The 18,185-nt window shown below is 38.8% G+C and overlaps 1 protein-coding gene across 1 annotated transcript; it reads left to right on the plus strand.

Moving 5' to 3' along the window:
- The first annotated feature begins 464 nt into the window (after nt 1-464).
- Nucleotides 465-13,115, plus strand: LOC143610660 (uncharacterized). Its single transcript, XM_077085072.1, has 17 exons — nt 465-608; nt 1,601-4,693; nt 4,791-5,060; nt 5,145-5,414; nt 5,467-5,766; nt 6,006-6,386; nt 6,692-8,226; nt 8,321-8,754; nt 9,096-9,148; nt 9,237-9,338; nt 9,403-11,213; nt 11,291-11,402; nt 11,516-11,693; nt 11,778-11,845; nt 11,953-12,053; nt 12,139-12,873; nt 12,963-13,115. Exons 1-17 carry the CDS (start codon nt 599-601, stop codon nt 13,113-13,115), a joined length of 9,606 nt encoding a protein of 3,201 aa, XP_076941187.1. The 5' UTR covers nt 465-598.
- Nucleotides 13,116-18,185: the final 5,070 nt, after the last annotated feature.

Genomic DNA, 18,185 nt, shown 5'->3' on the forward strand with positions numbered 1-18,185 from the left:
TTGTGTTATATATAAAAGGACCCTATATGTTTTCGACATAAATCGTAAACCAAACCATTCGTTACGGTTTGAGATTCTTTTAACCGACCGATCGATAGTTAATTAAATACCAACCGTAAAACGAAACCAACAACCGGTTTAAACGATTTCAAATTTTCAATATTAATGTAACGTTTTTAGCTAACGTTTTTCGCCTTTAAAGATATTTGAAAAAATATCAAACGAAATCATTAGGCGCTGCTTTACACTAACCAATGACACACCCACACGTGTCCAAAACGTCCTTATCACATTTACCAAAACACCCCTTCCCACACAGTTTCAAATAATAATATTCGTTCGCCACTGAAATAGAACACACTCACTCACTTTCTCTCTCTAGGTTTTCTGCAACACGCCAAACTCATCTTCTTCTTCTGCTGTTCATTCTGTAAGTCTGTAACCTGTTGCTTATATTCTATTGTATTGTATTGTCTATTATTCAGTCAAATATCAGTACTGATTTCGTTTGACTATAAATTAGGGCTTGTATCGGTTATGATATGAGGCGGCAGTAGCAGCAGCAACGTTGATCTAATCGTTACGGTTTTGACACTGAATGCTGGAAGGTAGTGTTACGTTTTGTTGATTTGCATTTTGTTATAGTGATGATTGATCGGTTTATGTTATTGTGCTGTGTGTGTTTAGGTTATATTTTTTGTGAATGTATGTATGTATTATTAATGTAGTTTGTATGAAATGCTGGTAGACCTATTGAACAAGCTGTGTATGCAGAGCTCAAATGTGAATGATTAAGCTTAGGGTTTTGCTTACTGTATTCACATTTCGAGGTTTTTTTTATCATGTTGAATGTTGGATGCCTATTGATAGCGTTGATTTAAAATTTTTATTTATTTATGCCTGTGATTTCTGCTTGATTTTGTTTTGTTTTATGTTTTGCCATGATGTACTCTATATAAATAAAGGTTTTCTGTAGTATGAAGTCATAGCCACACATTCTGATATTAACAAGTTAACATATCTGAATAAGCTGATTTTGACACTGAATGGAGGAAGGTAGTGTTGCGTGTTAGCTTCTCGTTTCCACGTTTACTTTTAGTAATAACTGATCAATTTACATTATTGTGCTGCGTGCTTAGGTTATATTTGTAAATGTATGTGTCAATGCAAAATGTTTGTAGACCTTTAAAATAATTTGTATAGGTAGAGTTCAAACGTGAATGATTAGGCTTAGGGTTTTACCAACTGTATTTGAAGTTAGTATGGTATGAATCACAAAACAAGTTGTGTGCCTCACTTTTGCAATTTTTTTGTAACGGTTGTTTATCTGTTTATATTTCAAGTTGTTTTTCATTATGTTTAATGTTGGATGGTTATTGATAGATATTTATTATCATGTTGAATGTTGAATATCTATGGATATAGTTGATTCTTGATTTATGTCTGTGATTTCTGCTTGATTTTGTTTTGTTTTATGTTTTGCCCTGATGTAGTCTATATAACTGGCATGACTTTTATCGTAATGATTTCATGTGCTACATTATATTTTACTGAATGATAAATTGTACAAGTGCTTATGTCTAAAATAGTTTAGTTGAAGGGTTGAACTGCAGGGATATGCAAATGGATTATGATGACAGTGAGTTCAGCATTCACAATGTTGAGTTAACCGAAGAAGTAAGCTCCACAGTTTCTCCTGTTTTGCGTCCATATGCCTATGAAGATGCGGGACATTTAAGCTTTGATAGTTTGGTTGAGAATGAGGTTTTTCTTGGTATCACTGGTCAGGAAGACAATCAGTGGATTGAAGAATACTCACGTGGTACTAGTTCAAGTGTGGTAGAATCAAGACATGACAATGTATGGTCTGAAGCAGCTTCTTCAGAGTCTGTTGAAATGCTTCTAAAATCAGTTGGCCAAGGGACCTTGGTCACCGAATCAAGTGATGAACCTGGTAACTTAGCTACAAATCTGGACTCTATGGATCCTAATTTGAATCAAGATGATGAATTCAGTCATGCACTAGAAACAATGGTAACAAAAAAGTTAGGAGGGTTCTTGGCAACTGAAGAGTCACATGTGAGTGATGAACCTGGTAACTTAGCTACAAATCTGAACCCTGTTTTGAAGCAAGAGGATGAAAATAATCATACTCTAGAAGCAATGGTAACAAACCAGGTAGAAGTGGGGCCCTTGGAAACTGAAGAACTGTATGTGAGTGATGAACCTGGTAGTTTGGCTACACATATGGATCCTAATTTGAAGCAAGATGATGAATTCAGTCATGCACTAGAAACACTGGTAGCAAAAAAGGTAGAAGGGTTCTTGGAAACTGAAGAGTTAGATGTGAGTGATGAATCTGGTAGTTTATTTATAAATTTGGATCCTAATTTGAAACAACAGGATGAAAATAATCATGCCCAAGACGCAATGGTAACAAACAAGGAAGAAGAGGGGGTCTTGGCCACTGAAGAGTTGGATGAGAGTGATAAGCGTGGTTGCTTGGCTACAAATATGGACCCTAGCTTGAATCAAGATGATGAAACTAATCATGCCCATGAAGCAATGGTGATAGACGAAGAAGTGGGGGCCTTGGTGACTGAAGAATTGGATGCAAGTGATGAACCTGGTAGCTTAGCTACATATATGCATCCTAATTTGAAGGAAGATGATGGGAATAATCATACCCTAGAAGCAATGATTATAAACAATGAAGAAGAGGTGTTGACAACTGAAGAATTGGTTGTGAGTGATGAACCTTGTAGCTTATCTATAAATCTGAATCCTGATTTGAAGCAAGATGATGAAAAGGATGATGCCCTAGAAGCAATGGTAACAAATGAGGAAGAAGAGGGGGTATTGGCAACTGAAGAATCAGATGTGAGTGATGAACCTGGTAACTTGGCTACAAATATGGATCCTAATTTGAAGCAAGATGATGAAAATAATCATGCCCAAGAAGCAATGGCTACAAACAAGGAAGAAGGGGTCTTGGCCACTGATGAATTGGTTTTGAGTGATGAACATTGTATCTTAACTACAAACTCGGATCCTGATTTGAAGCAAGATGATGTAAAAAATCATGCTCATGAAGCAACGGTGATAGACAAAGAAGTGGGGGCCTTGGTGACTGAAAAATTGGATGCGAGTGATGAACCTGGTAGCTTAGCTACAAATGCGGATCCTAGTTTGAATCAAGACGATGAAAATAATCATGACCAAGAAGCAATGGTAGCAAACAACGAAGAAGAAAAGGTACAGACAACTGGAGAATTGGTTTTGAGTGATCATGAACATGATAGCTTATCTGCAAGTATGGATCCTGTTTTGAAGCAAGATGATGGAAACAATCATGCCCAAGAAGCAATTGTGGTACATACAGTAGAAGATGGGGTATTGGCAACTGAAGAATTCAATGTAAGCGGTGAACCCGGTAGCTTACCTTTAAGTATGGATACTAATTTGAAGCAGGATGATGGGAAGAATTATGCCCAAGAAACAATGGTGGCAGACAAAGAAGTGTGGACCTTTGTGACTGAAGAATTGGATGCGAGTGATGATCCTGATAAGTTAATCACAAATGTGGGTCCAAATAAGAAGCAAGATGACGTTAACAGTCATGCCCAAGAAACGATGATAATAAATAAGTCTCAGGAAAGCTTCACTTGTGATGAGTTTTATGTTACAGTTACTAAAAACTCTAAAGCGGAGACGGAACTTTCTGGTGGAAAGTTAGATTCAGATGTTTTAGGTAACATATGTGATTTTTCGGAAGAAAAAGTTGATGGTATATGTGATGATGTGAATCACGGAGCCAGAAATATAGCAGTTGAATTACCTGAAAACAAACTGCAAGAAGATCTTCACACTTCCAAAATGGAATGTGGGAATTTGGATGCAAGTAAGGAATGCGATTTGGAAAGATATCAATCAAGTAGTGAGGCCGAGTGTAGCACCAAGAACACGGATAATCCAGTTGGCAGTCTCACTGCAGTTGAAACTTGTACAGACAGTAATGTAAAGCCTTCGAATGTGGATTCTCTCGATAAGCCACCATTTGCAGTTGACATTCTTGTTAATGAGGAGTCAATGCCAGCAGAGAGTTGTAATTTGCTAATAACAGAAGCTTGTGCTGAAGTTTCTCATGACAACAAGTGTGGAGCCACTGCTTTTCCTGAGTCATGTGAACTTAATAATGACTTTATGCATGAGGACTTACCTCCAGTTACTGTTGAGGATGATGGCAAGAAAACATCAGAGAATCTTGCTTCCTTAGAATCAAATATGTGTTCTCCATTAAAGGTGTTGGATGCACATGTCGAGGAATTAGAAAAACCAGACTGTGCTTTTGACCAATCAGAAATGGGTGAAGGAAGAATCATTAACGACACAGGTAATAATATGACAAACACGTGCTCATCAGCTGAATTAATTGCTGGAAACACAGATCTTGTAGCCATTCCAAAAGTTCACAGTGGGGATTCAAACAAGGACCAGAGCCCTGCTGCTAAGTTTTATGGTTCAGTGCAGCAGCCGATAAATGATGAAGTACAATCATCTGAGCAACATGGTGGTACTTTGGATACGGACATTGCTGCACTTGTTAGCCAACAAGATATTGAATCAGTTTTGACTGCTGAAGGTGGTAAGGCTCAAGGATCTGAAGCTGACATCATCATTTTGGCTGAACCAGGTATCTCTCTCTCTCTCTCTCTCTCTCTCTCTCTCAACTTTCAAGCACACACATATTAACGACACAGGTTCTAATATGACAAACACGTGCTCATCAGCTGAATTGATTGCTGGAAACCCGGGTCTTGTAGCCACTCCAAAAGTTCACAGTGGGGATTCAAGCAAGGACCAGAACCCTGCTGCTAACCTTTCTGATTCAGTGCAGCGGCAGATAAACGATGAAGTACAATCATCTGAGCAACATGGCGGTACTTTGGATATGGCCATTGCAGCACTTGATAGCCAACAAAATATTGAATCAGTTTCGACTGCTGAAGGCTGTAAGGCTCAAGGATCTGAAGCTGATATCACCAGTTTGGCTGAACCAGGTATCTCTCTCTCTCTTTCTCTCAGTTTCAAGCACACACATATTAACGACACAGGTACTAATATGACAAACACGTGCTTATCAGCGAAACTGATTGCTGGAACCACGGATCTTGTAGGCACTCCAGAAGTTCACAGTGGGGATTCAAGCAAGAACCAGGGCCCTGCTGCTAACCTTTCTGATTCAGTGCAGCAGCAGAGAAACGATGAAGTACAATCATCTGAGCAACATGGTGGTACTTTGGATATGGCCATTGCAGCACTTGATAGCAAACAAAATATTGAATCAGTTTCGACTGCTGAAGGTTTTAAGGCTCAAGGATCTGAAGCTGATATCACCATTTTGGCTGAACCAGGTCTCTCTCTCTCTCCCTCTCAGTTTCAAGCACACACTTATTAATGACACAGGTACTAATATGACAAACATGTGCTCATCAGCTGAATTGATTGCTGGAAACACGGATCTTGTAGCCACTCCGAAAGTTCACAGTGGGGATTCAAACAAGAATATGAGCCCTGCTGCTAAGCTTTCTGGTTCAGTGCAGCAGCAGATAAATGATGAAGTACAATCATCTGAGCAACATGGTGGTACTTTGGATATGGACATTGCAGCACTTGATAGCCAACAAGATATTGAATCAGTTTTGACTGCTGAAGGCTGTAAGGCTCAAGGATCTGAAGCTGATATCGCCATTTTGGCTGAACCAGGTCTCTCTCTCTCTCTCTCCACACACACACACATAATATTTAATGAAAAGAGCGAATCAAGAGTATTAAGTTAGGATTATAGATTTTTCAGCTCTCAGTTTTAAGTGTCAAGCGTAGCATGTAAACATAAACACACACACACACACCATGTGCAACTCATTGCATATTTTCTTGCATCATCAATTGCTATCGTGTAATCTGATATGTGTCATCTTCTTACGCTTTAAATGTTTCCACAGGTTATATTGATGCTACATCTCCGATACTTGGGGTAACAAGCTCAGATCATCATGATAATGAGAAAAAGGAAGAAGGGTTTGTTAGCGATGGAACCTGTGAAAATGAGTCTATCAAAGTTGGTAGTATGATGGATTGTCCTTCATTATCTGTGGTTGAAACAGGTGCACATCTTGTCCATGCTGGAAAAATTTTACATGAAACTTCCGTTGAAAACACGAATGCGGTCATGAATGATCTAGTAGAAGAGGCTAATCCTGATGATATGGGGGGATGGTCCACACCTTCAACTGTAGATCCCATACTATGTGATTCATCAACAAAAGCGGGTGATAACAGTGAGGCTGGAGTTGGTATGCAGGAATCTATCTCAGGACATCACGGTGAGGCACCTTTAAGTTTAGCAAAATCCTCCTACTTTCTTTATGGTGTATGCTACTTAATAAGATAATATGTAGAGCTACATTTTCATGTCTGGACTTAAACCACATTTTCTTTTCACTGTTCAAATGGTTGTCATGCAGCATTCGTGTCTGGACTTAAATCTTATAATTTAGGGAAATTTGTTGTTCAAGTAACACAATATTTCATAGTTCTGATGGTGGGATCTTTATGGATAGAAATTTGGGTCATACATGTTGAAATGCATATTTGCTTCTGTTTCTGATTACTTAACTGAATTTTGCAGTTAATATGTCAAGTGAGCAGCCTGTTTCTACTGATGTGGTGCTTACCTCGGAATGCAATGATAGTCATACGGGGCATGATGAAGATAGCTCTGTTTCTATGGAGAAACTTCAATCTTTGTCTCCTCTTTCAAACACAATCAGTACTGAGGGTGCCATTGATGAGAATTTCTCATTTCCAGAGGCAACAGAAGATGTAAGTCCCAGTGAGGATGCCATTGATGAGAATACCTCATTTCCAGAAGCAACAGAAGATGTAAAGCCCGGTGAGGGTGACATCAATGAGAATACCTCACTTCTAGAGGCAACAGAAGATGTGGTGCTTACCTCAGAATATGATGATAATCATATGGGGAATGAGGAAGATACTTCTGTCTCTATGGATGCAGTTCAAGCTGTTTCTCCTCCTTTAAACACAAACAATGCTGAACCTTTTCCGAGTACAAGAGTAGAACCCAGTGAGGGTGACATTATTGAGAATACCCCACTTCCAGAGGCAACAGAAGATGTGGTACTAACCTCGCAATGTGATGATAGTAATACGAGACATGAGGAAGATACTTCTGTCTCTATGGATACAACAGTAAAGCCCAGCGAGGGTGCCATTAATGAGAACACCTCACTTCCAGAGGCAACAGAAGATTTGGTGCTTACCTTAGAATGTGAAGACAGTCATATGAGTCACGTGGAAGATACTTCTGTCTCTAGGGACGCAATCCAATCTGTTTCTCCTCTTTTGAACACAAACAATACTGAACTTTCTGAGAGTACAAGAGTAGAGTCCAGTGAGGGTGCAATTAACGAGAACACGTCACTTCCAGAAGCAGCAGAACATGTGGTGCTTACCTCAGAATGCGATGATAGTCACATGAAGCATGAAGATACTTCTGTCTCTAGGGACGCAATCCAATCTGTTTCTCCTCTTTTGAACACAAACAATACTGAACTTTCTCAGAGTACAAGAGTAGAGTCCAGTGAGGGTGCCATTAATGAGAACACCTCACTTCCAGAAGCAGCAGAACATGTGGTGCTTACCTCAGAATGCGATGGTAGTCACATGAAGCATGAAGATACTTCTGTCTCAGTGGATAAACTTGATTCTATTTCTCTTCTTTTAAATACAAACAATACTGAACTTTCTCAGAGTACAAGAGTAAAGTCCATTGATGATGCTATTGATGAGAATACCTCACTTACAGAGGCAGCAGAAGATGTGGTGCTTACCTCAGAACGTGATGATAATCATATGATGCAAGGAGACAGTTCTGTCCCCATGGATAAAATTGAATCTGTCTCTCCTGTTGTAAACACAAACATTACTGAACTTTCTCAGAGTGCCAGAGTAACACCCAGCGAGGGCGCCATTTATGAGAATACCTCACTTCCAGAGGCAGCAGAAGATGTGCAAGCAAAAGAGCATTCAATTTCTTCAAACAGTGATGTGAAAACAGATAAAAGTTTTACTTTTGAGGTCAGTGCAGCTGCTGGACTTACAGAAACATGCACGGGTCTGCTATTTTCTGCTTCTCAATCTATGGTAATACTTTTTACATTCATCTCTTGATTTCTTTTGAATCATAGTTTATTTTTTATATTTTAACTTGGGATAATTTTACAAATCCGTGCTGTAGGCTATGGAAGGATCTTGCATTGATTTTAGCAGCAAATTGGATCCTAGAAAACCAAATGCATCTCCTGTTGTTACTCAAACGCCTGGTAGTGGTACGAATGCAGCAACCAAAGAGCGTAAAAGAAGGCGAAAGTCTGTTGCGAAAGAAAGTGCGGATAAAGGTAAGGAAACAACTACCACACGATCACGAAGAGTAGAAAAGGCATCTCCTTTGTTGGTAACCACCCCACAACCAACAAGCCCTGCAGCAGCTGGTCAAGTTATTCAGTTTCAAGAGTCGGGTCCCAAAGAGAAGGTTGAATGCAGTGTTACCAAACCTGCTCCTATATCAAACCTGCAAGATTTGAACAACTCAACCTCTATTTTTCACCAGCCTTTTACCAATAATCAACAAGTTCAACTGCGAGCACAAATATTGCTATATGGATCATTGATGTGAGTAATATTACTTGTCAAAGCACAAATACTGGTAGATGGATTGTTGCTGTAGTCATTTTTTTATTATGGGAGGGTTATTTTTCTCCATTCTCTTAAACCTGTGTTTGCCTCCAAATAACTAGCCTCTTTTAATATAGAAGAAAGGGAATTTGAAACCAAATTTTTTACTTCTTTTTGGCAAGTTTAATTTGTTGGTTCAACACTCTTCTCATCTTAATTCTTTGAACCAAACACACGAACATGCATTATGCATTTGAGGGCGGAAAAATAAATTTTAGGGTGATGTTATGCGGTTTGAATCTTTTGCTGAAATGTGTTGCGTTGCATTGTGGTCGCAGATCAGGGGTGCCGCCTGAAGAGGCCCACATGATTGCTGCATTTGAACAGTCTGGTTAGTTTATGATTTTTAGTTGTCTTTGAAGTTAAGCTGATATTTCTGACATACAAAATGTTTACACATAATTGTGTTGTATATTCAGATGCTGGAAGGAAAACATGGGAGGATGTTTGGCGTGCTTGTCTGGAGAGGGTTCATGGTCAGAAATCCCAGGCTAACACCCCTATTCAACAACCACGAGCAGGTACTTTTGCATTGGTTGTTTTTCATGTATTATAAGTCTCGTAACATTTTAACTTTCATTTCAGACTTGAAAGATTTAGGCTACAGAAGCCCGGATCTAGGAATTAAACACAGCAGTATCCTTTCAGGCACATACAAGGGCACTCCGCCAGCTGTCAGCCCCTTGATTCCTGTTCCATCACCTCTTTGGAACATGTCTACCCCGTCTTGTGTTGGTTTACAGTCAAGAAATGCTGCTTTTCAACACCCATTTACTCCTATACATCACCCTTATCAAACTACACCAAACCCGCTGTGGCTATCTCAAAGTCCTTTTCTTGGACAATGGGGGATTGCTTCTTTACCAGGCTCACCTGTGCCTCGTTTTTCTGGATCACCCATAACCGAGGCAGTTATGTTAACCCCTGTTAATGTTTCTGGAGTTGGTCCACATCCACATTCTATTCCCGTGGTTCATAGTGCTTTGTTTTCTCCCTTATCTAATGATGACAACAAGGCGTCTGGTGATCCAAAAAGTAGAAAGAGGAAAAAGGTTAGTGCTGCTGTTACTAATGTTCCTAGTCAAGTTCTGATGACTCCTAGTGCTCATCTGGTTCCTTGTACTGGGGCCCGCAATCGTACCCCGTTTCGGGTTGAAAACCAGACAGATTCAGTCACTGCTCCTGTTACTAGTATTTTTTCTACTTCAGTTGCTGTATCAGCACCACCTGCTTCTCAAAGCAGCAGTCCTGCCGGGGTTCTTTCTGTTCATGATATGTTGAAAAGAGTTGAAGAGGGTAATGTTCAAGAAGCATATGCGAATGCAACCGATTCAAGAAGTATAAAAAGGACAAATATTACCACCAGTCCAGCGGTTAACCAGACCTCTGTTTCACCACTAAATCAGACTGTTTCGGTAACTGTTCCTGCTTTTTGTACTTCGTTTCCTACATTGGTTGCCATGTCAACGCCTGTTTCCACCACATCTTACCGCAGTCAAAACATGGAGAATGCTCTAGCAGTAGACGAGACTTTGAGCAAAGTCGAAGAGTCAATGCTACAAGCAGAGAATGCTGCTCTGCTTGCTGCTGCTGAACTTAGTAATTTTCAGAATTTATGGAGCGGGTTGGATGGTCAAAACAGTTCTGGTGTTGTTTCAGATGCTGAAGCTAAGCTAATGTCTTCAATATCTGCTGCTGCTGCTGTTGCTAAGATGGCATCAGCTGCTGCTAAAATTGCAACAAATGTTGCAGAACAAGCAAGGTTAATGGCTGATGAAGTATTTCAATCAAGCGACACTGGAAATTTCAGTCATATTACACATCCAAACGTGGTCAATAAAGCTACACCTGCTTCTATTTTGAAGAGTATGGACAAAACAACTGACAGTCATTCCAATTCAGTAATTTCTGCTGCACGAGAAGCTGCTCGGCGGAGAATCGAAGCCGCTTCAGCTGCTTCAAAACATGCTGAAAATCTAGATGCTATTGTAAAGGCTGCTGAGCTGGCGTCAGAAGCTGTATCACAAGTTGGTAACATTGTCGTGATGGGTGATTCATCGGCTTTGAGAAAAATCGCAGAAGCTAGCCCTGAAGGTTTTTGGAATACATCCCAATTATCATATGACCAGCATCTGACTAGCAACTCTGGTAAAAAGAACGCTTCTGGTAAGGTAGTTAAAGAGATTCAGACTTTGAAACATGGTCTAGCATCTCCTGTGCATTTGGCATCTAATCTGAAGAAAACTGTGACCACAGACGGTCCAATTAAGGATACCAGGACTTCTAAAGAAACAAATATCAGATCACCTCATACATATATTGTTGGACACGCCATTCCTCAAAATACTCCAGGGGTTTGGGAAGAGCATAACATTAAGGAGGGTTGCCTTGTTGAGGTAAGTAACTGAAAGCTTAGATGTTTCATTCCATTCTTTGTACTTCACTTGCTTATTTCCACTTGCTTGTGTTTTAGGTATACAAAGAAAATGGTACGTACAAAGGCGTCTGGTTAGCAGCTAATGTCTTGAGTTTAAAAGATGAAAAGGCGTTGATCTGTTACACTGGTATCCAATCTTCAGATGAAGGTAAATATATTGTTTTTAAGCAATCCAGATAATATGTAGTTAATGACATTTTGGGGTGATCTATATGCTCTGAATTGTGTGTGAATCTTTGCTAAATTGTTTTGAATGGTCAGAGAATTTAAAAGAGTGGGTGGCATTTGAAGTAAAAGGCAGCGAGGAGGTACCTAGTATACGGATTGCTCATCCTATGACCACCATGCGGTTTGAAGGGGCAAGAAAGAGACGCAGAACAGCTGTCACTGACTATGCTTGGTCAAAGGGAGACAGAGTTGATGTCTGGATGCAAGATTGGTTAGTGTTTTCCCAAATGGACTTGTATATACATCTTTCCGAATTACACGGGCTGTATGTTAAATATAAACCTTATGTTTGTAGTTGGCGCGAGGGAATTGTTATGGAGCCAAATAAGATTGATGTAACTACCCTGACTGTTCAGTTTCCAGGTATATGATGACTTCTTGCTTCTTGTTTTTATTATCATTTAGCTAAAATGAGTTTGTACAATATGATGAATTATTACGGTCTTTATTTTCTCTCGTTTTTTCATCAGCACAAGGAGAGACATCAGTTGTTAGGTCATGGCATGTCCGACCAACTCTTATCTGGAAAGATAGAAAGTGGATCGAATGGAATGGAGTTCATACTTCTCAGGTTTATCTTAAATTAAAAAAAACGAAAAAATAAAACTTGTTTTTGTTTCTATTTAGTTTTAACAGGTTTGTATATTTCTTTACAGGGCGAGTTACCGAAGGAAAAACGAATGAAACTTGGCAGTCCCGCTGCTGTCATTGATAAAAGGAAAGACAAGTTACCAGTCATTGCGGAGTCGGGAACACATGAAGAACAAGGAACGTTATTGCCATTATTATCTAGCCAAGAAACTCGTTTCAATGTTGGTAAAAACACCACACCGACCAGCAATCTTCCAACAATCCATAAGGATAAGGCGAGAGTTGTTTTTGGTGTCCCGAAACCTGGCAAGAAACAGAAATTTATGGCGGTGAGCACGCAGTACGTCGATGATCGAACAAACAAAAACATCACAACAAGTAGTTCAAACAGTTTATTAAAGTTTCCAAAGTCGTATGGTGCGCGTGTAACCAAAACTGATGCCGTGGAAAATCAAGTGGCTGAAACCAAATCCAGACTCAAGCCTCGAAAGCCGCCGGTTCCTTGGTTCAGAACAGTAACTAACCGTGACCCTGAACCGACAGATGCTGATTCTGTTGAAAACTCATCAACCCGAAAAAACCAGACACAAGTCGGGCCATCTTCTAACAAGAGGAAAGAACCACTAAGAGGCCCGCCTGCAAAAAAAGGGTTTACTTTCACATCAAAGCCTAAATCCGATCCACCTTATAAAGGTAGAAAACTACCACCACCGCCACCTAAAATAGAGGTGAAGAACAAATCAGATTCTCAAGTTGACGAGCCTCGTAGATCAAATCGTAGAATCCAGCCAACATCAAGGGTAAAATAGTCTTTTGCTTTACATTTATTTAATATTTTTTGTATCAGTAATTTTTTAAACTGACTATTTTTATATTTTTGTGGTCTTAGTTATTGGAAGGGTTACAAAGCTCGCTTACCATTTCAAAGATACCTTCGGTTTCACATGCAGCTCAAAGAAAGGTTACAACAAAAGGTAAATGCACTTTTCTACACAAGATTCTAGGGGTGTGCGTGGTGCGGTTCGGTGCGGTTTTTGACTAAAACCGAACCAAAAACCAAACTTTCGGTTTTATGATTTTTTAAAACCATTTGGTTTTGCTTTTTCTGTTCGGTTTTGGATGTGATTTTTTTCCGGTTTTGCTAATCGAGCCAAAAATTTTTTGGGCCAAAAAAAACTTGACCCAGGATATTGAAATTGGGCATGATATTTTTTTTCTTTAATCTAAAACTTGACCCAAGATATTGAAAGTGTCAGTATTATTAGTTTTAGCCATAGGTAGAAACAAAATATATTTGTTATTAACCATATGTTAAAACTAAACAACTAGTCATTGGTTACAATTAAGATATTATGGTTTTTTGGATTGTTTGGTTATTTCGGTTCGGTTCAGTTTTTTCGGTTCTTAACAAAATACAAAACCGAACGAAAACCAATATTTCGGTTTTTGCTAATATTCAAAACCGAACCGCCGGTTTCTAATTCGGTTTGGTTTTTCCGGTTCGGTTTTTTCGGTTTTGTGCACACCCCTACAAGATTCCGATTGTCATTATACATGGACTTGTTTGCGTGAATGAGACGTGATTATAAATCTCGTTTTTTTACAGGGAACGCCAGTCTCGGGTCAACCTAAACAAAGTAGAGGAACAGCAAACCTTAGCTTTCCGGGTTTTGAGAAATCATTAATTTAAATTTAACTTTGTAGATGTTAATATTATATAATCTTATATTTTCTAGCAGTTATGTTTTGAAACTTTATTTATTACTGGCTAGCAGCCTACCCCTATGCCATTGAAATTTTTATATATGTAGTCTCATCTAGCTTTTGAGTATGAAGCTAATGCTATCAATGGTTTTTGTGATGGTTTTATGTTTTGTTGTCGTAACCGATTAACCTCGTCCTTTGGAGGTTGGTTAAAGACATGGATTGATCTATGAAAAATTAACGATCGATGATTTTTGTTATTAATATGCATGCATTTAGTACATAAAATCATGTATACTTTTAATTAGAGGTGGACAACAAAACCGGTTCCTGGAACCGGTTCGGTGGAACCGAACCGGAACCGAACCGGTTCCTACCCGTTTTTCGTAGGAACCGGTTCGGTTCCGTTTCAACCCGACGATTCGGGACCGGTTTGACATTTTTGGAGGTGGACCGGGTAGGAACCGGAACCGAACCGGAACCGGTTCTGGAACCGGTTCGGAACCGGTTCTGGCCGTTGGAGTAGTACTAGCCGTTGGGAAACGGTTTTATGGCCGTTTTTTGACCGTTGGGGTCAAAAATGGCCGTTTTTTGGCTCCCCAAACACCCCACTACTAGTATAAATAGGTATTTGGTGTAATGGGTTCATCACAACACTCAAAACGCAAACCCGAACGCAAAAAATACAAAAAAACGCTATTACAACGTTATGAGTTCTCTAATCTCTTGTTTTCTCTTCTTCTATATTCATATTTGTTGTTATGGCTGCCTCACAATCATCGGTTGGTCAAGGTTTCACCGCCGGACCAAGTTTCGTTCGTATTGTACCTCATAATCGTAATCAAGAGATTTGGTGCAATTGAGATTTGGTTGAATTGAGTGACCATTCATTGAAGGCTCGGTGCAAGTTTTGTGGGATTTATTTAAACCCACTTTCGAATTCAAATTTGAAGAAACACATCGAAAGACCGTATTGCAGGACGTTGAAACAGAACATCGAGTCGCAACAAACGCAAATGGATAGTGAAGGCGGAATATTTACATACCAAATTGATCGAGTTCAAGATCGTATGGCGAAGTTTGTGATTCAAGAAGCTTTGCCGTTTAGCCACTTCGACAACCCTCGCTTAACCGCCATGATTCGAGATACGCTTCAACCACAATATACTCAGGTAAGTCGTCATACTCTTAAACGTTATTGTTTAAAATTGTGGAAGAAGGCCAAAGAGGTACTAATTGCATATTTTGAAAATATAAATACGGGAATAAACTTAACTAGTGATGTTTGGTCGGCTCCACATGGTCTACCCGAATCTTATCTTTGTGCCACCGCTCATTGGGTAGACCCGTCATCGTGGGAAATGATGAAACGCACCATTGCTTTCGAACTCTTTGAGTATCCACATACGGGAGATAATTTGTTTGAAATTTTAGATTATGTTATAAAAACTTATAAACTAGAAAATAAAATATTTTCAATTGCATTTGATAACGCGTCGAATAATACATCGGCGGTTGATAAATTAAAATTAAAATATACGCCGATTTGCAATGGTGTATTTTTTCACTCAAGGTGTGTTGCACATATCATTAATTTAATCGTGCAAGACGGACTTGCTTCGGATGAGGTTACATCGGTTATAAACGATTTTAGAGTAATGCTACATGAAGTTTTTAAGAAAAGTAAAAAAAGACAAATGGATTATAGAAAATTTTGTAAAGATACGGAAAGAAAAGCTTTGGGAGCTAATTGGGATGTACCTCATCGATGGAATTCCACTTGCATAATGTTTCAAAGTGCTTTGAAACAAAGAGAAACTTTACAAATGTTTCATTCTAGTCTTGCCGAGAATGATTTGGCAATCCCCTTTTCAAATGAGAAATGGGAAATTATCAATGACTTATCGACTTTTCTTGAAGTTTTTAAAACATCAACTACGAAACTATCGGGAACGTATTATCCGACAAGTCCCTTGGTTCTTTCGGAGTTATTTTTAATCGTTAACAATCTTAAAGAATTTGAAAATAAAAGTCCAATGTTTTCAAACATCATATTACCAATGAAGTTAAATTAAAAAAATACTTTCTTGAATTGCCACCGATTTTTACTTGCGCCGCCGCTTTAAACCCAATGTTAAATGTTACGGGGGTTGAATGTGTGATAGACGAAATTTTTTTAGCCTTAGATATGCATGAAGTTGGCCCAAACTTTTCAACAAATGCACAAAATGATTTTAACTTGAATTTTAAATTTATGTATGACTTTTATATAAATAAATATGGGTCAAACATACACATGCCTACGCCGGGGGGGTCTTCATCAAGTTCAAGTGCTACTAGAGTACGAGACCCCATGATTAGCCTTATGAACACCGTTCGCAACGTAACGGCTAAAAAACAAAGGGGTAACACCCCTTCAAGCGAACTAGGAAGGTATAGTGCATATGATTTCTCTACCGGTTTATCCGAAGAGGAATATGGTACTTTTGATGTTTTGGCTTGGTGGAAGGTAAAGGAAACCGAGTTTCCGATTCTTGCCACCATGGTCCGTGATTTACTAACCGCCCAAGCTTCTACGGTAGCTTCGGAATCTGCTTTTTCTCTTAGTGGCAGGGTAATATCGGTGAGAAGAACAAGACTGAATTCGGAGTCGGTGGAGATGTGCATTTGCTTGAAGGATCACTTGGACTCAATCGATCGTGTTCAACACGTAACCACTCTGGAAGACGAAACACCACTTGATGTTCGAGTGCACGACGAACAAGAAGGCGTTTCTACAAGTAATTCTGATGAATAAGTCGCCACTCAATAATTACGACGAACAAGAAGGCTTTTCTAGAAATAATATGTCACAACTTTATATTTATAAGTTTAATGTTTTGTTAGTTTGTTTTTGAATATTTTAAAACATGTAACCTTTTTTTTTTTGAACTTCTTAAAGTAAATAAAACGAATTTTATGTTAATTGTTTTTTTTATTTAACATGTTATACAAATACGAATCGTATAACACCGCTCTTGATTATAATTCAGCATTTGACTTGCGTAAGCCAAAAGACTATAATACATAGCAAACTCAACAAATGTAACACGATACAGATTTAAGTTCACCATTACACGATACACGATACAGACTAATCAATTCAAACACGCTGACACTCATAGCATTAAGTTCAATATGTTGTTTACCATTGCTCTGTGGGTGAACAACAAAAGTAGCATGAGCCTCTTCAGAAATCAGAAGAACACAAATCATCACCTACACAAGCAGCGGAAACGAAAAACGAAAAAAAAAATAATATTTTACACTGTAACCGGTTGGAACCGGTTACAGTGTAAGAACCGGTTTAGGAACCGGTCAGAACCGGTTCCACCGGTTCCGGGTCCGAGGGTTGGGGAACCGGTTCGGTTCCCTAACCGGTTCGACCATGGAACCGGTTTAAACAGTGATGTTGACTAATGGAACCGGTTCCGGTTCCTTTGACCAACCCGATTTGATCACCTATACAGAACCGGTTCCGGTTCCTTTGACCAACCCGATTTGATCACCTATACTTTTAATAGTTTCCATTGTCATTGTAGTATAAGGGGTCTCTATGTCTAAGAAGCAATTTGGACCATTGATAAAATTAATATAATACTTAAGAATAATAGTGTTATCAATATTATTGTTTTTCAAACACATAACGTGGAATGGAATTTTTTATTCTCATTAACGATTATTATTATTATTATTATTAGAGAGGCATGAGTTCTCTGATTCAAGTTAGAGAACTCAAAAGAGTAAACTAGAGAGAATACCATATAAGGAAGAAGTTTTTATTTCTTTCATGGTCCATACCTTACGTCAAGTAGCTAGCTTCAAAGTGTTGAAAGAGACAGCTATAGTGAATGTTTCGAATGGGCAAAAAAAAAAAAACACAATGTTTATTTTATTAAAGCATATGGATTGTTTATATGAAAAACATGAAGGAAAGGAAAATCAGGGTGGAATTTCTCTCGTTTTAAAAATTGTCCGTATTTTTTCAAAATGATCGTCATCATATTCTTGAAATTGAGGTCGGATGGTTCTACCAGGATATGGGCATTAATAACTTCAAGGACTTCATTTGGAAGGTGTGTTGGTTTGGAGTTTGAGGGTTGGCCGAGAGATTTTGAAGATTTGAGATGTGCCATTGTAAGAATTGCGGGTAAGATTTGATAATATCGAACCATGTTGGATTCCTGGTATTTATAGGCTTTTGGCCTTGACAGGAAATCTGAAAGGATATTATTCTTTCCTTTAATATGATTAACAATGAAAGAATATTGTGAGAACCAGTTAGTCCATCGTAGCAACTGTGTTTTCAGGAGTGCTTTATTCTTAAATTGTAGCATTTTTTTGGAAAAGATGACATTTCTATCTCAAT

This window comes from Bidens hawaiensis, unplaced genomic scaffold, assembly GCF_021521415.1.
Source record: "Bidens hawaiensis isolate Kalapana, Puna unplaced genomic scaffold, B.hawaiensis_p1.1 tig00027344_1, whole genome shotgun sequence".
Classification (NCBI taxonomy): domain Eukaryota; kingdom Viridiplantae; phylum Streptophyta; class Magnoliopsida; order Asterales; family Asteraceae; genus Bidens; species Bidens hawaiensis.